At 46.6% G+C, this 22,590-nt stretch overlaps 1 protein-coding gene across 26 annotated transcripts in view; it reads right to left on the bottom strand.

The window, feature by feature from the left end:
• Window positions 1-22,590, bottom strand: part of LOC124986722 (protocadherin gamma-C4) — a 171,932-nt gene that overhangs the window by 16,024 nt on the left and 133,318 nt on the right. For 20 of the 26 annotated variants that reach the window (XM_047555361.1, XM_047555354.1, XM_047555359.1 and 17 more), the window contains one exon: window positions 1,440-1,498. In XM_047555361.1, the coding sequence (XP_047411317.1) occupies window positions 1,440-1,498 (59 nt within the window). Of the gene's footprint in view, window positions 1-1,439; window positions 1,499-1,921; window positions 2,066-4,389; window positions 7,256-8,677; window positions 11,086-11,107; window positions 11,163-16,023; window positions 18,623-22,590 lie in introns of those variants that run through there. The other 6 variants (XM_047555346.1, XM_047555375.1, XM_047555376.1 and 3 more) reach the window with 6 other exon arrangements.

The following is a 22,590-nucleotide window of genomic DNA, read 5'->3' as shown; positions in this document are numbered from 1 at the left end:
TGGCACAGAGCCCAACCCACTCCCCACAGACCAAAAGAAGGTCTTTCTGCAGAAGTCCCCACCCCCAACCCGCAGGGGTTTCCTGTCTCAGCAGGAATTCAGACTGGATTGAAATGAGCAGCTGGAGCAGACTGGATGGGAGGGTGAGTAGTGGGGAGCAGGGATCAAAGGCTCTGTGTGTGAGGGGCAGGGAGAGGGGGTGCCTGAGTGTGCTGGCTTGCCCACAAGCACAAAGAAATGAGACAGAGACAGGGACTTAGCAAAAGAGGCAGGATGAAAGAGAGGCAGAGAAAGATAAAGAAAAGGTAGCAGAGAAAGCAACACAGAAGCAGAGAGGAAGAAGAGGAGAGGAAAGGAGAGGGGAGGGAAGGGTAGAAGAGGAGAGGACAGGAGAACAGAGAAGAAAGCAGAAGTCATGAGAGAGACAGGAACAAGGGGAATGCTGATAGAAGAGGACAAGGTCACCAGGTAATGATGGAAGAAGGAGACACAGAAAAGAGGTCAAAGACAAGGTTAGGGAGGCAGAAACAGAAAGGAGAAATAGAGACTGAGCTTAAGGAAAAGTCACATTTATTCTTTTCTTCCACATTTGTTGAACACCCCCACATGGCAGACACGCAGGGCAAGGCAAAAATCAGTGCAAGGAGACACATATGGTAGGGTCCAAGATGTAGCAGTAAAGACAGAACCCAAGATAGAGAGAAGAAGGAGAGGGAAAGCTAAGATTGTAAACAGAGAGAAACTGAGGGGAGGACGCAGTAGCAGAGACAGACTTGAGAAAGAGGAGGCAGAGACAAAATTCTCCCAGGCAAAGAGGGCAGGATGAGTGGAAGCAGAGTGCAGCTGGAGGAGAACCTGGATGAGGGAGACCTGCGCTGGCTCTCCCTGGGGTGGCATTCCCTCCGCAGTCCCATCTCCAACTGTGCTGTCTCTACTTTCCCCACAGCTGGCTGATCGCCCTCCCCTCTGCCTCTACTCTTCCTAGCAGGCTCTGGAAGAGGTTCTGACTGCTGACAGCCTCCTCCTGCGCTTCCTCTTGACCCATATTTCTCTGCCTACACTCCAGGTCAGGATGGAGCCCAGCTCAACTCAGATGAGAGGGATGCAGGTGGTAGATGGTTATAAAAAGCCACCCCTCCATCCACAGGCCAGTTTAAGACCATCCTTTGGTCCCACAGAGCCCTCAGGAGATTGGAACACGCGCATGTGGTGGGAAAAAGGGAGGGGATGAGTGTGCATTAAGCTTCCAAAATAGGGCAGGTGCCTTTCTTTTCCAGGTCTGTGTACCAGCCCCCAATACATCAAAACCTCTCGGAGCTCTTGGAAGGAGGAAAGACACCATTTGTAGCAAATGCCAAGCCCTCCCTCGTCTCCTCCCACGTCATCACTGGGAAAAAATGCCGCAGAGAAGAGGGTGGGCTGGAGAATCAGTCACCTACCCGCTGGTGCCGGGTCTCTGGGCCTGAGAGAAACGCCAGTCCGTGTTGGGTGGGGCTTGCTGTGGAGAAAACAGAAGGAAAGGAGCTGAGTACCCATGAGCTGTCAGAATGTCACCAGAGCCCAAGGGGATGAGCTGGAAGAGAAGGAGGGAACTAGGTAAGAGAAGGAAATGGGGTAAGATTGGGGAGGAGTTGACACATTTTTAAAGACCATAAAACCCCCCAGATCTCTCTCAGAGGTCTGAGGTACCAGAGATGAAATAACATTTTTATCTGACACAGTGAGGAAGCCTTGATTCAAAAAATAAATAAATTTTTTAAAATTTTAAAAATTAAAAAGGCTTCCCCTTCTTCCCTGTCTCCAGACTCAGAAATTTGGGGCCAAAATTCAAGGTCTGAAAGTGTCTTCTGTGGTACTGGAGGGAGGAGTGCAGAGAAGTATCCCAAAAGTGGCAGAAGAGGTTTTTAGATTAGAATCCCACCAGCCCTAGAATGAAGTTATCCAGTCCTTCTGCTGGGAACAAAGCAACCTCCGCAGCAAGATGGCTGCGGCTCTGGGTAACCCTTTTCATGCCAAGTTGTGCAGTGACACATTTAGAGCGACACCTCATCCAGGCCCTTGGCTCTCAAGGATCTCTTCCCACAGCTAAATACATTATTAATTTAGGAGTCATGCCAGACTGGGCCTTAGCAAGGGATCCAAGCCCTGGGACACCTCTCACCCTCAGAACTCCATGCCAGACAATGGCTTGTGACTGAGAAGAGAACAAGGCTTCTCTGTCTGGAACAGAGAAAATGGCTGGGAAGGAGCCCACAGAGATCAAGCTCCCACAGCCTCCAACTAAATCTGCAGGGCTCCCAGAGGAATTGATGTGTAGCCATCTCCCACCTGGCTGAAGGTGTGGGGTTCTGCCAGCCATTTAACACCTAAGACTCTCCCAGTCCTTCCAGGAGTGTGTTAGTCATTCCAGCACTCATGGAGCACTCTAGAGCCATGTCCTCACTGGTTCTGGGGTGAGCTGGTAATTAATTCTCACTCTGGCTCCCAGAAGCAGAGAGTGTGAGCATCTCAGATTACACTGGGGGAAAGGAAGACCCAGGACTGCCAGTGATTCACACTCAAGGCTTACAGGCGACAGTGATGTGAACAGAGTCCAGAAATCTAATAGCCTCATTACATCAGAAGCCACGAGCACCCTTCTGGGGCGATCATAAAGATGTCCAGCCTGTAGCCATTGTATCCTTAAAAACTGCAGAATCTACATGGAGTTGCAGGGATCATGATGGGAGGATAGGGAGCTGGATGAAATAGGAGGATGGCAGGTCCCCATTTGTTCAGTGAGGGCTACTGAGGATGAGGAACCCCAAAGTCTTTCTTCCACATGTAAGGTACTGAAAGAGAAAGAATGCCATCCTTGACCCAACCCAGTAGATGCCAACTGTTTCTTGTTCAGTTACACATTTCAAGTGCCAAACCATTCAAAACACACTCTGGAGTTAGACAGACCTGGGTTAGACTATCACTTGCTCTGAACTTGAGCAAGTCACATGACTTCCATGAAACTCAATTATAAGACAGAGCTAGAACCTATCCAGCAACAGTGGAGGGAAGAGCAAATGAATGCCCTAGTTCTCCAGTGAGGTGGGTAGTCAGGTTCAGAAGCATCTGGAGTTGTTGTTTTCAAACCATAATCCTGATTCAGGGTGCTGAATAGATATATTTAAATAAAAATCTCATAGGATTGTGGAAATTTGTGCTTTTTACTATTACAGTTTCCCCACATAAGAGGAGTAGCCCTGGCATCTGGCAGAGGCTGTGGCTTTATATCTGCCAGAGGAGAAAGAACTTGCCAAAAGTCTTAGATACTTTGGTCACCCCCAAATCCCTGACCCTAGATCGCTGAGCACATCATGGGCAGGATGAGCCAAAAGCCTGTTTCCCAGCATCTGGAGCTGGGGTGCTCCAAGCTTCCACTTTCCTCAGGAGAAAGGGACCCATTGGTGGCACTAGGATCCTGGGTCATCTGTCTTATAAGGTCCTACTTCCTCTGCTCAACCTTCTGGATTGAGGGGCTGCCACCTTTAGTATGGAGCCCTGGACCCTGCAGGACTGACTGGCCAGAGAGTCATAGAGTCTCATGGTTCTCCAGCCACAGGAACTTCAGAATGTTCAGGCTCACCCTGAAGCCTCCGGGCTCACCTGCCTCCCCCCCCCCCCCCCCCCCCCCGCCTCCGCCATCCCTCCTGCACAGGTGCAAATGGGAAGATGCTCCTGAGCCCTTGCCTGACCCTGGGTAGACAAGACCTGGGACCCTCACCAGCGTATCCTAACTCAAGACCGCAGGCAAGGTGCTGTGAGTGGGTCACGGACAACCGGTGGGAACCTGGCAGAGAGCTGCCGGCGGTGAAAGCTGGCGTGTGGGTGTGTTTGCGCACGCGTAGGCAGGACACATGTGAACTGTATTCGTGCACCTCAGTCCTGTCAACAGATGTGGTTGGGTGGAGTCAGAATAAGGAAGGTTGAAGGTAACAGGGAAGTCACAGATCATAGGGGTGGGTAGAAACCGAAAAGCAGCGTCGGGAACATCAGCTTAGGAGGCTGGTAGGTTAAGTCTATCACAGTCTCCACCCGAGACCCCCCACACCCACGGAAATTGCTAGAAATTCACCAGAAACTCGGCGGAGCCCGAGGCTTTTTTAAGTGTGGCGCTGAGAGTCGGTGGTCCCACTTTCCCTCGCCCATCATCACCATCACCTCCCAGTGCTTGGAGCCCCATCCCCGCCTGCTCTGATTCGCGCAATCAGTCCAAATAATCCCGATAATCGGGTGGGGTACAACCAGCAGCTGAGACAGCCCAAGAGGAGTGGATGCAAGTTCAGTCCCTTACGTGGACCGCTGGTTTCTCCAAAGCCTCCCCCAGGAGTTGCCCGGGTGGCGCTGAGCCCTCACCTGGCTCCTGTCCCGCAGCGTATTACAGTGTGAACGAAAGGCATCCGGCTCCAGCGCCAGAGCTGAGGGTTGCTGAACGCTGAGCGGCCTGAGGAAAGTGAAGTCACTGCCGTCAGAGGCTGGTGAAAAGCACGTCCTGTAGCAATGGCTTTGCGAGTCTGTGGGCCGTAGCGTCACCTCCATGTACTTAAGTGTACCATCTGAGCTCACCTGCAAGTTGGGACTAGACTGCTTATAAAATTCCCGGGAGGGTGAGTCCTGATGCCTGCAGCACCGGCCCCCACCACCGTCCCCATCTGCCTGTCCCCGAAGGCACTTAGCTGACATAAAGGTGAAGGTCACTAAGGATAAGAGACTGATGGCTGCTAGAGCCACAATGAGGTAAAGAGTAAGGTCTGAACGTTCAGGAGGGTGTGTGAAGAAATCACTGGATTTGGGCATTTCCTCAGGGTCTTCATCCTCCAGAACCAGCAGCACTGTGGCTGTAGAGGAAAGTGAAGGGTCACCATTGTCCCTCACGAGGACCACCACCTGCTGGGTATCAGAGTCATCCTCCAGTAAAGCCCTAGCTGTGCGCACCTCACCAGTGTGTGCAGACACAAGGAACAATCCTGGGGCTGTGGACTGTGGCAACAGGGAATAAGAGAGCCATGCATTGTGGCCTGCATCAGCGTCCACGGCTGTCACCTTGGTGACCAAGGAGCCAGGAGGAGCAGAGCGAGGGAGACGTTGGGGGGCTGAGAATTCCCTGCCTGGCCTTGGGTGCAGCACAGCTGGGGCATTATCATTCTGGTCAAGGACAAACACATGTAGAGATGTGTTGGCATGCAGTGAGGGAGAGCCAGAATCTCGAACCCCCACCACAATCTGCAGCATCTGCAGCAATTCATAGTCAAAAGTTCGCTGGGCAAAGACTCGTCCATCATCAGGGTTGACATACACATAAGAGGAGGATGGGGCTCCCTGAATCTGACTCCCTACAATGGAGTAGGTGAGACGGGCATTATCCCCAGTGTCTGGATCTGAGGCAGCCACAGTGCAGAGAAGGGAGCCCGGGGGCCTGTTTTCTGGGATGTAAGCAGTATAGAGCTGCTGGGTGAACTGGGGTGCGTTGTCATTAACATCTGAAATGTTGATCCTGATGGTGAGACGTGTGTGCAGAGGAGGTGAGCCAGCATCACTGGCCAGCAGATCAATGATATAATGGGATGTGGCCTCACGGTCCAAGGGCTGACTGGTTAGCAATGAGTAGTGGTTCTCAGAAGGCTTAATCTGAAATGGGAGGTCTGGAGAGATATCCAGACTTACTTCACCATTTCTTCCTGAGTCTCGATCCCGCACATTAAACAACCCCACTACTGTGCCCATGGGTATGCTCTCTGGGACAGGGTTGACCAAAGAGGCCAATAGTACCTCAGGGGCATTGTCATTGGCATCCCCCACATCCACTTGAATCACACAGTGGCCTTCCATGGCTGGCTGTCCCTGGTCACGGGCTCTTGCATGAATTTCATAGAAACTTGACTCTTCAAAATCTACTGACCCCAACACATGGATGGCTCCACTATTAGGGTCCAGGCCAAAGAGATTCCGCACTGCCTCTGAAGTATGATCTCCAAAAGAATAGTCTAGTTGGCCATTGGTGCCCTCATCTGGATCAGTGGCATTGAGGCGGAGCAGCAGGGTCCCCATGGGTGCATTCTCTGGAAGTCCCACTCGTAGAACTGAGGACTGAAAGGTTGGAGCATTATCATTGATGTCCAGCACAATGATGGAGATGAGGCTGGTCCCTGAGTGGGGTGGGGTACCCCCATCCACAGCAGTGAGCACCAGCTGATGTCTTGCCTGAGTTTCACGATCCAGCTGCTGCTCTAGCACCAGCTCTGGGAAGAGCTTCCCATCTTTAAGGGTCTTCACATTTAGAGAAAAGTGGCTGCTGGGGCTTAGAGTGTAGAAGCTCACAGTATTGGTGCCCACATCCGGATCCTGGGCACTATCCAGTGGGAATCGTGCTCCAGGTGCTGCTGATTCTGAGATACGCATCTCTCGCTCAGGAGTGGCAAAGCTTGGAGAGTTATCATTGAGATCCAGGATCTCTACCTCTACACGGATGAGCTCCAGAGGGTGTTCAGTCACCACCTGCACTGGCAGCAGGCAGCTGGTGCTGGCTCCACACAGGTTCTCTCGGTCAATCTTTTGATTCACTGCTAGAGCACCACTCATCAAGCTCAGGGAAAAATAGCGCCCATTCTCTTCAGAGCCCAGCCGCAATCGGCGGCTCAACAGATCTGTCACCTTTAAGCCCAGATCTTGAGCAACATTCCCTACCAGCGTCCCCGGCTCAGACTCTTCCACCACTGAGTAACGAAGCTGCCCAGACACCCAGCCCCAGCAGCACAAGGACAACATGCACAGCACTTGCCATTTCCCAGAGAGCTGTGGGGATGTCTTGGACCCCATGACCCAGAAGTCCCTTCCTGGAGAAAAACTCTGTGCTGTCCTGTCTTCAAGGTAGACCCAGGGCTTGGAATGCAGCAGATGAAATCTCTTATGTCTCCTTCCAGCCTCTTAAAAACTGCTCTAAGGTTTGCCTGCCTGCAGCAGTTCTTAGTCACCAAATGGCGGGGGTGTGTGTGGGGGAAGGGGAGTTAAATGTAAGTGGAGCTGGGGAGTTGGAGGAGGAGAGGCAGGCAGGAAGAGCAGATCCCCCACCTGGTCTCTGAGTTTGATTGGCCCAAAAGTCTGTCTGCTCTCAACCAATTATGCAGTCTCCTCAGTTCTGGAAACCTTGGGAACGGGTGCTGCAAATCTGTGTCACAGAAGCCTCCTACCTCCCTACTCATTTCGTGCTGCAGGTTGATTCAGCCCCCTTGGCAGCAAAGTTTGACAGCTCAGATGGTGCTCAACAGGGAAGACAAAGTGGTACAAAACTCCTTAGTGTTCTATCCCAGCAACTTATGACTGCAAAAGCTTCCACTACTTTGCTTGAACCAACAAAACTCCATCTTTCTGGGAAAGGCAAAACACATGCACTCCCCACCCCTGCCCCATCTCTCTTCCACTCCCCTCTCCCATCCCACTGAATGCTGCTAGGGGCAAGAGAAAAGATTTGCTAGGACACTGTAAAGTCTTACCCTGACTCTCCAGCAATGCTTTCAAGAAAATCTCCATGTCAGTTGATGGCTATAAAACTTAGTTTCTCTGAGATCCCAGACTCAGAATGTGGAATGACTGTCACAGTTTGTGGGTAAGGGAACATTTTTGGGACCAATCTAGGTTACTAAGGAAGGTTGACAGAGGACAAGCATGACCTCTATCTGGGCTTTATGGTTTCACCAAATTCAGGAGAACTCTAAGGGCTTCCAGAGTAGTTGTTTCTGAGTTCCTCAGCTGTAAATCAGTTTTCTGACATTGTCATTTCGCTTACCGCTTTTTTCTTAAAGACATAATGAATACTTCTGTTTCCAATATATTGTATCTAGTTCAAATTCCATTAGGGATTGGGAATCCTAAAGACTTGATCAAAAGATCTTTTCTGGGGAGAGAACTAGTGATTGAACTCAGGGTTGCTTTACCTCTGAGCTACATCTTCAATCCTTTTTATTTTTTATTTTGAGAAAGAGTTTCGCTAAGTTGCTGAGTCTGGCCTTGAACTTGTGATCCTCCTGACTTAGCTTCCCAAGTTGCTGAAATCAAAGGAATGCATCACCATACTTGGACCAAAAGACCTTTGATATGCACCTCTCTGCTCCCTTGGATCTCTCTTCTTTTTGCTCTCTGCTTCAAACAGGGAGTACCCTTCACAGTGGGATAAGGAGTCCAAGAGACTATGGGGCAAAGATTTTAGTCACCCCCTCAGTTCACTGGAAAACAGTAACCTAGAGTTAACTTTCTCCAGAACCTGGTCTCCCTCATTTAGGAAAAGTAGAGAAAGCAGCCCTAGATAGGTGATTACCTAGTACATCCCACCCATGTGTACCATAGCCTTCTATGCTCCCACGTTCAGTCAGCATGCTTCCACAACAGCATAGTTCTTGATCCCCAATTACTTTCATTCCTTACTTGTAGACAGAGACAAAATCCACCCCCAGTGTTCATCTGTGGCAACTCCCTGGTTAATTCACAAAACACTTTTTTTTTTTTTTTAAAGCTCGGCATCTACCACATAGTTGCTACTCACAAAAATGGTGAAATCACTCTGGGCTCTTACAGGGAGGCCCATACTCTCTGGAACATGGCCTGAATCAGAACAACCCTCAAGCATTGGCTGAGCCTGCAAAGGTCTCACCTCTAGCCCATAGAGAAGATCAGAGGGTGGACAGCTTGGGCGAACAGGCTCCCCTGCCATAGGTGCACTGGGTGACTTCACCATCATGAAGCTATCACTCCGAGTGGGTGCAGAAGCCAAGGGTGTACAGCCATGAGAGTGGCCTCCCACATCAACAAACTTGATAGGATCATCTGACCCTAGCTGAATTCGCAGGATCCCATTGGAAGGAGGAAGCCCCTCCCTCCTTCGAGATCTGGTAAGACATGCGCAGGTGCCAGCAGGAAAGCATGTCACTCCACAGGCAGCCCCACGCAGACATTTAGAGAGTAGTGCCACGAAGGAACCAAAGGAGACAAAGCAAATTGCCACTAAGGACACAGCCAAGTAGAGGGTCAGACGGGATTCTCCTTCCCTTGGAGCTGAAGATTCTCGAAGATCAGGAACAATTGGATGAGTGTCTTCCTCTAAGGACACGAGGAGAGTAACAGAGGTAGAGAGTGGTGGGCTACCACTGTCCTTCACAACAATGACAAGCTTCTGTGGTGGGAGATCAGCTGGGATGGGCACAGCAGTCCTCACCTCCCCAGCATATCGAGAGACTGCAAACAGGCTGGGATCTGGGGCCTCTAGGAGCTGATAGGAAACCCAAGCATTGTAACCTGAATCCAAGTCCACAGCAGTCACCTTGGTGACTAGGTGGCCAGCACCAACTGATGGAGGCAGTGCTTGAGGACATAAGGAACCCGGCCTGGCCCTAGGGCGGAGCACAGCTGGGGCATTGTCATTGAGGTCCAGAACAAACAGACGTACTGTCACAGTGCTGCTAAGAGGTGGGTTGCCCCTGTCCCGAGCCTGTACCTCAAACTGCAGTGTCTGTGTTTGCTCATAGTCAAATGATCTAGTAGCATGAACAGCTCCTGTTTGGGGGTTCAGAGAGATGAAGGAGGAAGCTGACACATCTCGATTTCTGGGCTCTAAGAGAGAGTAAGAGATAAGTGCATTCAAGCCAGAGTCTGGGTCCGAGGCTGCAAGAGAGCAAAGCAGGTCCCCTGGGCGATTGTTCTCAGGAACAAACACCTCATGTGATCTCTGGAAGAAAGAGGGTGGGTTATCATTCACATCAGAAATATTGAGGAAAATAGTCCTGTGGGTACTCAGAGGAGGGTTCCCAGCATCAGAAGCAGTGACCATGATGTCATAACTGGATTTAGCCTCTCGGTCCAAGGGCCCAGCAGTCACAAGGGAGAACTGGTTCCTGAAGGCAGACTTGAGGGCAAATGGCAAGTGGTCAGGGATTCGAAGGCTCACATCTCCATTTGACCCTGAGTCAGGATCTTGCACACTGATGAGTGCCACTACAGTGCCGGGTTCTGCACTTTCTGGGAGAGTTCCAAGCTCTGAGGTCACTGTGATGTGGGGGGCATTGTCATTTACATCCAGGAGATCCACCCGAAGGCTGCAATGTTGCTCCATGGCTGGAGAACCCCCATCACGAGCCCGCACATCAAATTCATAGTAATTCTCACTCTCAAAGTCTAGGGGCCCCTGAAGGGTAAGCTTTCCAGTTGTGGGATGCAGGTCAAATAGATTTCTCACACGATCAGGGGTGTGGCCACTGAAAGAAAATGTGACGTTACCACTAGGACCCAGGTCCGGGTCAGAGGCATTGAGCTGGATGAGCACCATGCCGGCTGGCGCGCTCTCCAAGACGCTAATTCTGTAGCTGGATTGCTGGAAGGCTGGGGCGTTGTCATTTACGTCCAGCACAGATACCCGGAGCTCCGCGGTGCCAGATCTCGGGGGGTTCCCGCCGTCTACAGCAGTCAGCACTAGGCGGTAGTCGGATTGCTTCTCCCGATCCAAAGGCTTCTCCAGGAGCAGCTCCGGGACTAGGCTGCCGTCGCTTCGCTTCTTGACATCAAGTGCAAAGTGTTCATTGGAGCTCAGTCTATAGCTGCTAATGGAATTGCTCCCCACATCTGCATCCTGAGCCTTTTCCAAAGGGAAACGCTGTCCTGGAGGAGCTGCTTCCCCGATTTCCAAGTCCAGCTGCTGCCGCGGAAATCGGGGGGCGTGATCATTCACATCTACGATCTCTACCTCCGCTCGGTACATTTCCAAAGGCCCTTCGGTTACAAACTCCAGGGGCACGATACAGCTGGCACTGAGCCCACACAGTGCCTCTCGATCTATTGGATTCTTAATTAGCAGGGCTCCGCTGTCCAAATCCACACGGAAGTGTCTTTGGTTCACCTCTCCAGCGACCTGCAGCCTGCGAGCTGACAGACTCTCTGTATCCAGCAGGAAATCTTGGGCGACATTCCCTACAAAAGTCCCTTCCTGTGACTCCTCTGGGACCGGGTAGCGGATCTGCCCACAAACGTAACCCAGGTGGCAAAAGAGGAACAAAAGGGTAGCCCCCCGCCCGATTTCTATCCAGCTTCTCACCTTGCAGAGCATTGCTGCCACCCGCTAATTCTGTACTTGGTCCTGAGAAGCAGAAGAAGCCGACCCGCCCCAAACAGCCACAGCAGCTGGAGACACCTATCTCCCTTTCCCCCCGCGCCAGTTCTGGCGCGGCTTGGCCGGCACTGCAAGGGTTACGCGCCGTTTTTGCTGGTGGCGGGGTAGATTTGTCTGCCTTTCAACACCCGATTGGCAGACAGCGGCTCCTGGGCTCAGCCAATAGGCTGAGCCGAGAACATCCCAATAGCAGCAGGGTTAATGCGTCGCAGCATTGGAAGAGGGGGGCACCCAAACCCCCCAAAATAATAAAATACACCCCAACCTATCTTTTCACCTTCCTCCCGCTCAAAGGCATTTCTTTCATGGATCGTTACCTCTTTGGAGAAGAAAAACATATACGTATTCCCCCTCCCCAACAACCCACTCACCCCGCCCCTTTTCGGCGGGGAAAACAGCTACAGCCTGAGCCCTAGCAACCTGCAGCCCACTGAGCAAGTAGCCATTTGAGATTGGTCACTTTATTCAGTGTTGTCATCAACCAATATTCTAAATGAGTAGCTTCTGTCCCAATCTGATTGTATTAGAACAACAGCTAATTAAAAGCACTGCCATATACTCAAAACTCTGCCCCTCTGCAGATTATTCAGAACCGTATCCATCGCTTTGCAGAAAAGGCTTACACATTAATGTAGCCAATTAAATTTATGCAGCACACGTTTTGATTGTAACAGGAGGTGCAGCAGAAAACAAACTCTTATTCAGACATTTGCTAGTGATACACTAAATTACCATTCATTGATTTCAAGGACATATGAGAACAGGGTAGTGGAAGCCAGGAGAGGGAGACGTCCAAAACTATAAGAATCAGCCTGAGAGGTATAAAGGACTAGATCTCATTACCTGGCAGAATGCTAATGTTCTTAGATTTAACAGCTTTCTTGAATAATTGGGATCAGCTACCAAGAGCATTGTGCCTACAAATCCTCTTTATTTGACACCATGGTGTTCTTGATATGTTGTTAATTACCAACAGAGACCATTTCAAAAGAGCAAGCTTTCACTTAGCCCCAGGGGACCTCTTGTAACTGGAGACTTGATCTCACCCCACCCCCTCTGTCATCCAGACCTCCTAGGAGCCTGGCTACTACCTTGCACAAGTGCAACAATACAATAAATTTTAAACTGTAGGTACCTACAAACTGTAATCTGAGTGGCAAATACACCAGATCACAGAGAAAAATCCAACTTGATCTGGACATGAGATATGTTAATTCATTCAAATTCTTAACTAGGTTACTAGGTTTTTGGCTGCCAAAACCACAGTATAAGCTGGTGCTTGTACCCTCCCCCCATTTCCCCCAAACCTTTTATATTCAGGAATATCCTTTGACTATGGTGAGGCCAGCAATTGACATTCTAGTCTCAAAGAAAGAGATCTGGCATCTATATTCTTATACAAAAACAAAGCATGACCAATGTGATCCTACAATATGTATAATCAGAAAAATGAGAGATTATATTCCATTTATGTATGATCTATGAAAATGTATAAATGTATTCTACTGTCACGTAAAATAAATTAGAACAATTAAAAATAATTAAAAATAAAAAATAAAACAACTCCATTACACACACACACATCTTTCATCTCCTCCCGTGGTAATGATGGAGTTGTAAAACATCCTGGCCCACCAAAGTGTTTATGCCAGAACTCACTGTCTCAGTAAATGGCATCATCATCCACTCAGCTACCTTAGAATTCAAGGAGTGTGTGGGGGGTCATTCTTGACTCATTCCCATTCCTCACTTCCTGTATCATGTCAATCAACAAGTCCTGATGATTTTATTGGAGTCATTTTAGTGTAGTCTGCACTGCAATTGTGCTGGTTCAAGCATTTATCAATCCTCTCAAATACTGCAATAGGCTTCTATAACTGGTCCCTTTGTCCCCCTTCACAATGTCTCCAATGCATTTCACTTACGGCTACCAGAGTAATCTCTCTAAAGCAAGCAAAAAGAAAATCTGATGACATCATATATATGACAGTTCAAATTCTGCAAAGACTATCATCTATGGTGGATAAAATGAAAACTCCTTGGCACAGCCTAAAGGTAATTCAGGTATCCCTGCCTACTTGCTTCACCTCATGGTCTGCAAAGACTGTTTTAGGCACACACTTTGAAGTCCAACAATAGTGAAATTCCCTTACCTCATGCATGGAATTTCCTGCAAAGGCTCCTTCCTGACCCTCTTTTCCCCTTTACTATTTGACAAGTTACTACTCATCTTTCAGTTCTTGGTTCAAGCATCATGACTGCCTCTGTGAAGTCTTCCTGATTTCCCAGGCTGACTTAGGTATTTCTTACCCTTTGAGGCCACTGCTTCTTATACAATGCAGAGCCCATTTTCTTTTCTTTTTTCTTGTTTGTCTCCTGTGGTATTCTATGTACCATAAGGGCAGACAGTGTCCTTTGATCTTTTACAGAGTCTAACACATAGGGGTAATAATAAAATGATGAATATTATCATTTGTCAACTCAATGAATATTTATTAAGTATTTGTAAAGTATTATCTTTATAGATGAGGAAACTGGAGTTGAGAGCTCAAAAGACTTGTCTGAAGCTAAACAATTAGTATGTATAGTACTATATTTATATTTGCAATTTCAAACTAAAAAAACCACAGCCTGTTTTACTAGAATTGGAGCATTACAGAAATTTAATACAACATATCCTTGACTTGACATTTTTATGCCAGGTATTTGATACTCTCATCTCCTAATTCTGTTGTTTGTTTGTTCGTAGTGCTGGGAATCAGTCAGAGTCTCACGTATGCACTGAGTTACTTTCCCAGCCCCACCTGTAGATTTTTTAACAGGTTTACTGAGATGTAGTTGGCATACCACATTTTAAAGTGTGTAGTTTGATGGTTTTTAATATATTCACCTAGACCAAGTTGATACAATCATTAACAATATCTGATGCTGGAAAAATTTTGTCACACCCAAAAGAAACCCAATTTCTATTGCCCAACTCTAGATTTTTAGAGAATAATGGCCCAGGTGCTAGTGGCTTAGGGAGATTTTCTACTTAGATGACTGAAATACCATCTTATGTCTTTCCTACTGTGCTCTTCTAGAATGATCTCATGTAATAATTAAAAGTTGGGAATTGCCATTGTAGTATTTTTTTAAAGTTGGAAATGACCCAATATAGCTGGTTCCTGTTTCTGAGAATACTGGAATGACATTTTGCTTAATAAATATGCAAATGATGAACTGGCAGATTCCAGTGTAGTAGTTTTCACTGTCCATACATTAGAATCACCTGAAAATACTAAAAAGATACCAATGTCTGTGCTCTACCCCTAGAAATTGTGTCTGGGATGTGGGCTTGTAAGTAGATAAAAGGTTAGGTTTTTATTCTGCTCCTGGGGAATTTTTACAAGGTCCCTATGTGATTCTAAGGTGCATCCAAGTTTGAGAACATTGTTTTAGGGAAAATGCCAGTTGTTTCTAGGCTGATCAGAAGAGCAGCAGGTGCTTCATCCTTTCTTAGCCTTTCCATATATGATTCTACTTTGTCATTTTATGCTGTCCTCATATTTGCTCATTTCCAAGGTGTGTTTAAGAATTTTGAGTGGGTGAAGAATAAAAGTAGTAATGGAAATAATTAGTAATTTTTTAACAGTGTGATATGCCAGGTACTGTGTTTAACACCTTACATACCGTACATCATGCATCCTATAAAACCCATGTTATTCTGCTTTTGCACATGAGAAAGAGACTTAAAAAGGAGAGTAAGTAACTTGGTCAAGGACTCCTGTGGTAAATGGGAAAGCTTTGTCTAACTGCCAAATTCAAGCTTTGATAGCAATTATATACTTAGTAACAAATAAATGCACTTAATGACAAAATAACACAGGTTCTCCCACAACTGAAAGTTTGTGCAGGTTTCTCTCCAAGGCAAAGTCCCTGTAGTCATCATATGCTAGAATAAATGACTGAATGCTTTATCTTTCTAAGGAAAGGAGTTCATCTACCTTTCACATTATATGTATACCTAAGAAAAATAATGCTGAAAGCATTGGGAATAATAATAGAGGTGCATTTGTACTTTATATATTTTTGGATTGCCTGGATTTATTTCCAAAATAAATCATTACTTTTATAATTAACAGTGATTATCTTTGGGTTTGGGGATTATAGTTAGTTTTACATTTTTCTCTTTTTTTGTATTTTCTAAATTTCCTACAATGCTCATGCATTACTGTTATAACATAAAATTAGTTAGCAAATAACACACCCATTATTTCCAGTAGCATGCTTAAAATGAATTTAAAGGATGCCTAGAATTATCTAGAATTTAATTCATAGATAATTTCCTGAGAATGAGCTAGAGGATCTGTGTTGGCAAATGAAAGTTAACAAAGAAACATTAGTTTTAATGCAGACATAGCCATCATTAGAAAAGTGGATGAAGGAGATATATTATATTCCTATCAATTGCCACAGGTTAGAGGTATCCAGCAGTTGGTTCCCAGAGCAAATAATGCCAAGCTAAATTCTGAGTGCTGACATCTTGGATTATAGCTCAGGTACACCTAGCGAGATTGCTTGGTGGTGATGGTAAATGAGCGCTGAGGGTGAAAATTGGGTCTACAGAAGAGGCAAATAACTTCACCCTGAAATGGAACTACAAACCACATTCTAGAGGCTGCCCTCCTCCCAGAGGCACTAAGTTTGATCTAGGAAGGACCAGATGAAAGTGTGGACACATAATGAGAAAAACATCTTCATCATTTAAAACACCCCCAATTCATACCTTCCTGAACAAACAAAACAACAACAACAACAAAAACATTAAAACGTTTCAGGCATGACCTGCTAACCCTTACCTGTCCAGGAGGGGCGCTCTCTGCACCCAATACCTGCCTATAGAACACTGGATCGCAACTTCGCAGAGTGTTCTGGCGGCTGGCCAGTGGGCTGGCAGCACCAGGTTTCTTCAGCAGCGGGTCGCTGCGGCGTGAGTCAGTGGTGAGGTACACCTGATGGTAAAGGTGCGGCGGCATCAGACCTCCCCGCACGGCGTCTGCGTGCAAGGAGGGCCCAGGTGTTCGGTACAGGGAGCTCACAGGGGATCGGTATAGGTCCCTAGACTGCTTCCACTTGTAAACTTTGAATATGATAACTCCCAAAACTGTGACTACGAACCCCACAGAGACCAGGATTAGAGAAAGAAGTAGATAAAAGGTGAGGTTTTTATTCTGCTCCCGGGGAGCAGAGCCGGAGGGGAACTCGGCCCGGGCTTCCGGAGATTCCTCGGTTACTGACACAGTAAGAGTAGCGGTGGTGGATAGCGATGGCTCTCCATTGTCTGTGATCAAGACCGTGAGAGTCTGCCTGGGCGAATCTGTGTCCTGGACTGGACGAGCAGTGCTGACTTGACCTGTGTGAAGTCCCACGGCAAAAAGGCTCTGGTTGGGAGCTCCCAAGAGGCTGTAGGAGAGCCAGGCGTTGTGTCCTGCGTCCGCGTCCCAGCCTACCACCCGTGAGACCACGTGGCCTGCAGCTGTACCTCGAGACAACATCTCCACTGAACTCTGGCCAGGTCGGGGGTATAGGACCTGGGGGGCGTTGTCATTGCGGTCAGTAACAAAGACGTTCACACTGATGTTGGTGGTGAGGACCGGGGTGCCCCCATCACTGACATGAGCTGTTAATTCGAATTCCCGCCTGTCTTCGTAGTCCAGGGGCACTAAGGATGACAAGACGCCACTGTCACGATTTATTGTGAAATAATGACCCACTAGCCCGGTTTCAGCTCCATGCTCCAAGAGAAAGAAGGAAAGGCGAGCATTCTGTGGGGCGTCGGGGTCCCAAACGCTTAGGTTTAGTATTGGAACCCCGGGAAGATTATTTTCTTCAACATAAACGTCGTAGGAAGATTGGGAAGATTGTGGAGGGTTGTCGTTGATGTCGGATACTTGAACCCGCACTGTCGAAAGGGCTGAGAGAGAAGGTGATCCCGCATCCCGAGCGGTGATACTGAGGTTGTATTCAGGCGCGGTCTCCCGATCCAGGACTGCACTGGTTTTCAAAGTGAAATAATTCTTGAGGGAAGAAGTAAGGCTGAAGGGGAGACCTGGTGGAACCTCACAAGTCACCAACCCGTTCTCACCAGCGTCCAGATCAGTTACACTGAGCAAAGCGATGACAGTCCCCACGGGGGCATCCTCAGGGACTGGGCTGTACACGGAGGTGACTGTGATCTCTGGAGCATTGTCGTTCACGTCCACAACCTCTACCAATACTTTGCAATGTGCCCCTTCGGGATTGGCGCCCTTGTCTTTGGCCTGGATGTAAATCTCGTGTAGTTTTGTGTCTTCGAAGTCCAGTCGACCTTTGATTGTCAGTACCCCGGTTACAAGGTCTAAGGCAAATAGTTCCCTCACGCCAGCACGATTGTGGCTGCCGAAGGAGTAAAGGATTTCACCGTTGAGGCCTTCATCCAGATCCATTGCATGAACTTGAGCAATGCGCGTGCCGGGGGGTGCATCCTCCAGGACGCGCGCCCTGTACAAGGACTGATTGAAGGCAGGCGCATTGTCATTCGCATCCAGAACGGTGATGCGAATAGGAAGGCTAGTGGATCGAGGTGGGGTTCCTCCATCCAACGCCGTCAGCACCAACTGGAGACTTGGCTCTCGTTCCCGGTCCAGGGCGCGCTCCAGCACCAGTTCAGCGTACTTGGTGCTGTCCTCCCGCGTCTGCACGCGAAGCGCAAAGTATTCGTTATGGCTCAGTTCATAGGTTTGTAAAGAGTTGCTTCCTACATCGGGATCGTGCGCGCTCTCGAGCGGAAAGCGCGTCCCTGGCGCCATAGCCTCGCTAATCTCCAATTTCATTTCCCGGGTAGGGAAAGCGGGATTGTTGTCGTTGATGTCCTGAATCACCACTTCCGCGCTGAACAGCTCCAGAGGGCTCTCCACCACCAACTCCAGAGTTACAGTGCAGGACGGCAGTGTCCCACATAGCTCCTCTCGATCCAGACGGTCATTCACGAACATCTCTCCGGTCTCCCAGTTCACCTCAAAGAATCTACGACTTGCTCCGGACACCACTCGGAGCCTGCGGGCCGACAGACTGCCCAGATCCAAACCAAGGTCTGCGACCACGTTACCCACAGTGAAACCCTTTTCTCTTTCCTCCAGGATCTCATAGTGAATGATGGTGGAAGCCTTGTTCAAGGCACCAAGCAGAAGCAAAACTCCTACCACTCTCCCGGTGCTTACCAGTCCGCTCCTCCAGGCCTCTGGGACCATCTCACTCAAAAACAGTTCCTCTTAGCCGGGTCCAGATCGTCCTGGCGATTTCGCTGAGAAACTTTCAGGGGGTTAGCGCTTGGGCGCTGGGCGCGGAGTCGGACATGGCTTTCTGGGTGCCGCTGATTTGCTCGCCGGCTGTTCAGCCTCTGCCTCATCCCGGGGCGCAGAAAGGGGACGGGCCGGGGCCAGATCTCCAGCGACTTCATTGGCCGACAGCGGCACACAGAGTCCCAGCCAATAACTGCACGAAGAATGCGCTAGCGCGGGGCTCTCGGAGCAAGACTCGCGCTAGCGCCAGGAACTTCACTTTCCTTTGGCTGCCTTCCAGAGTTTCCGGCCAGAGCGCCTTGTACTATCATCGTACAGAGGGAAGTCCTACCTCCGCCTGGAAAGCCAACCACGCGACGATGAAGCTGGCTGTTCTGCAAGTCTCCAAGCCAAATCAGGACTAGTAAACACGTTTATTGCTTTCTTTGATCACAAAAGGGGATCAAACCAAACCACAATCGACAGAACTTTGTGTGGAGGAAAAAACGCCAACAAACTTGGTTAGAGGACAGATAAATAGCTGGACCCTTACTTGTAAAAGGAATTTAGTATTTCCGTGGGGATGTTAATAATTTCAGTTTTACAGGTTGAGGGTATAGCTCAGGGGTGGAGTGCTTGCCTATCATGTGCGAGGCCCTTGGTTGGAGCCCTGACACCAAAAAGGAAAAATAAAATCAGTTTTCTTTCTAAATGAACTGTAGAGTTCTCTGTAACTTTCTCATAGAGCAAATCAATAGGAGTAGAAATGCTGTTTGGTTTCACTGTCTTATACAATTTTAAAATAAATTCAGATTTTATTTGTTTTAAAACTGGATGCTTTCATTCAGCTTTCATTTCTTCATCAGGGAGCAACGTGAATTTTTCCTACCCTGTCTTTGCCAAGGAGCATAATCTCAATTGGTTAGAAGGCAATCTCTCAAACATTTCCCTTTGTTTGATCAACTCTTTTCCTGAGATCCTGTGTTCCTATTCCACAAAAAGAAGTTGTATTGCTAATAAATATTAACAGAGGGAGAGAGAGAGCAGGAAGAAAAAGAAAAACCCAGGTCTGTATACCATCTAGGACCTTTATAAAATGATCGAGATAATGGCAGCAAAGTTCCATAAACTATTTAGTGAAAAATAAAGTCTTTAGCCATAGAATAAAGAGCCTTGTATTTTCTACATTTAGGGTTGTAGTCACCAAACAAAATAGCAATATTTAGGATAATGAGTTAAGGGAGTCAACTATGAAATAAGTCAGAGTTGCATTGTATGCCTTGAACAAGAAACAAACCTCTAAGGGTTCCTGGATTTCTGTCTTATTTAATGAATAAGACAGGTAAAGTGCCTGGTACAGAGTTAACCTCAATTCATGATGCAAATTGACCCACTAGATGCTGGATATAAAGTTTTAGAGTCTCATACTTTTTCTATATACTTGTCTTGGGCATCACCTGATTGCATATAGTCCTTTCTGAAGGGTGACTGAATCTTGAACACAGAGAAGTAGGCAGATAAGTTAGATATGTAGATAGGAAGTAAGTTTGTATATTTTCTGATGAGACAAGAAGCCATGTGATCTGTATCTCCATGACCTCAGCACTTGGATTTATCTCTTAAGTCCCCTCCACTTTTTTTGGGGGGGGTACTGAGGATTGAACCCAACCATGCTTTACCATTGAGCTACATCCCCACCCCAGTCCCTTTTTAACTTTAATTTTTATTTTGGACAGGGTGTCACGAAATTGCCGAGGGTCTTGATAAATTGCTGAGGCTGTCCTCAAACTTGCAATCCTCCTGCTTTAGCCTCCTGAGTTGCTGGAATTATAGGCCTATGATACTGCACCCAGCTAAAACCCCAAGTTTCAAATGCTTAAGTTGACAATTGGCCAGACTACCAAGAAGTCTGATAGGCATTAGAAGACAGAATATATTAGAATTTCATGGAGTCTAAATTAGAACAAGATACATTCCATGTTTGTATAATTATGTCAAAATAGATTCTACTGTAATATATAACTAAAAAGAACCAATAAAAAATTTAAATATAGCCCACTCATGTTTTACTCTCAGTGTGAGAACCAATGGCATAGCTATTGAGAACTTTCTAGAAATGAGGAAATGTTCTGTTCTAGACCTACTGAGGTAGAATTTACCTTTTGACAAAATGATATGAAAACCTTAAAGTTTGAGAAGCACTAACCTAGTGAGTTATTCAGTGAGTTATACTAACTTAGTAATCTTTTTTCTTCCATTCCTCATTAATTCACAATCTGGATTTAAAAAATAGCTATTTATTTATTTAAAGATAGATATTTGTAGATAAATAGTGCCAGGGGCACTTAACCACTAAACCACATCCCAGTCCTTTTTTATTTTGAGACAGGAGCTCACTTAGTTGCTGAGGCTGGTTTCAAACTTGCAATCCTCCTCCCTCAACCTACCAAGGTGCTAGGATTACAGGTGTGCACCACTGCACCTTGTGAAAACAGCTTTAAAAATTTAAGCAGTGTTCTCATTAATAATAAGTCCCATAATTTTTGTAAGACCTCTTCATAAACTAGTAGAAACTTCTGGAATTTATTCTTCACAACAGTTAGGGTGAACTTTCTAAGATCTTAATTGGATCATATAATCTTCCAGCTGCTCCTCAGTAAGTTGTACTGCTTTTGAAATAAAATACCAAATCCTCTGCATAGTATACAAGTTTTCATGTCTTTTCCCTCTCTCACCATATTTGATTTCACTGCTTTCAGTATGATCATGAACCAAGGAAGCTTTCTAATGGACTGTTCCTCTCCCAGGAAAACTTCTTTCTCTTTTCTTCCTTTGCTTTGCTAATTTTACAAAAATTTCAGGTCTCAGTTTAAATGTTATTTACCAATAGAAGTTTTCTGTTAGGCCTCAGTTAAAACCAGGATCCTTTGTTACACTCTCTCATACCTTATTTTTTTCCATTGAACTTAGTATAATTTAAGATTACATAATTATTTTTTGTTTAAGAATAATGCCTAACTCTTCCACAAGGAAACAAACAAACAAACAAAACAAAATAAACAAAAAAATCCTCCAGCACAGGGACTATGCCATTTTGTGACAACTTGTATCCCTGTTATCTAGCCCATTAGGCACTTTGTGTGTGTGTGCACACATGCACACTGGGGATCAAACCAGGTGGGAGATTCAGGATTTGGTGAAGCATCTGAATGGTTTAGCTTTAAATATTTATCTGAAGTTTACATGAATATTTTTGTACACTTTCCAATCTATGTCAATTCTTATTACCTCCAAAATATATTTTGAAATCATCAATTATGTTCCCTGTCTACTGCCACCACTTGAGTCAAAGCCATCTTAAACATTGTGATGACTTCCTCTTTGGTATTCTGACCTCCTCTTTTGCTTTCTCTGAGATCCATCTCACACATGTAGAAACCTGAGGCTTCTTTTATAAATGTACATTAAATTATATCCCTTCTTGCTAAATATAGTGCTTGGCACTCAGACTGCCTATATGATTTGTGAGACTAGTGAAGAATAAAAATAATTTTTTGTTGTTGTTAAAAATTATTAAGAATTTCAAGATGGTGACAGCAGGGCATTAATCCAAGAGCAGGTGACTTCCAAGCATAGGTCCCCATCTAAGTATGGAGCCCTATGTAACTGCACAAGTCACATGCCCATGAAGATGGCCCTGCTTGGCACAGGGGAAACTCTCAATAAATGTTACCTGATACTATTTTTAACACTGAGTAATTGCCTAATTGCCTAATATTATTCCCATAGGATTAGTAATATCAGAAAATCCTATTCCAAGATTGCAGTCAGTATATACATATAATTCTCTTTAAAATCCTAAGTATCATCTGGTAATCTTTCAATTTGGTTTGTCTATTTGAGGAGCATCCTAAGGATAAATGAAGGGATCATCTGAGGGAAAATGGAATATAAAGATAATCTTATTAGCAAACAAACATATACTTCAATTTAGAACAGGTGGGAGATTCAGGATTTGGTGAAGCATCTGAATGGTTTAGCTTTAAATATTTATCTGAAGTTTACATGAATATTTTTGCACACTTTATTTGATTTGAACAGATGATC

The sequence above is a fragment of the Sciurus carolinensis genome, chromosome 6 (assembly GCF_902686445.1).
Source record: "Sciurus carolinensis chromosome 6, mSciCar1.2, whole genome shotgun sequence".
Taxonomy (NCBI): domain Eukaryota; kingdom Metazoa; phylum Chordata; class Mammalia; order Rodentia; family Sciuridae; genus Sciurus; species Sciurus carolinensis.
This window is presented reverse-complemented; position numbering and strand designations above follow the sequence as displayed.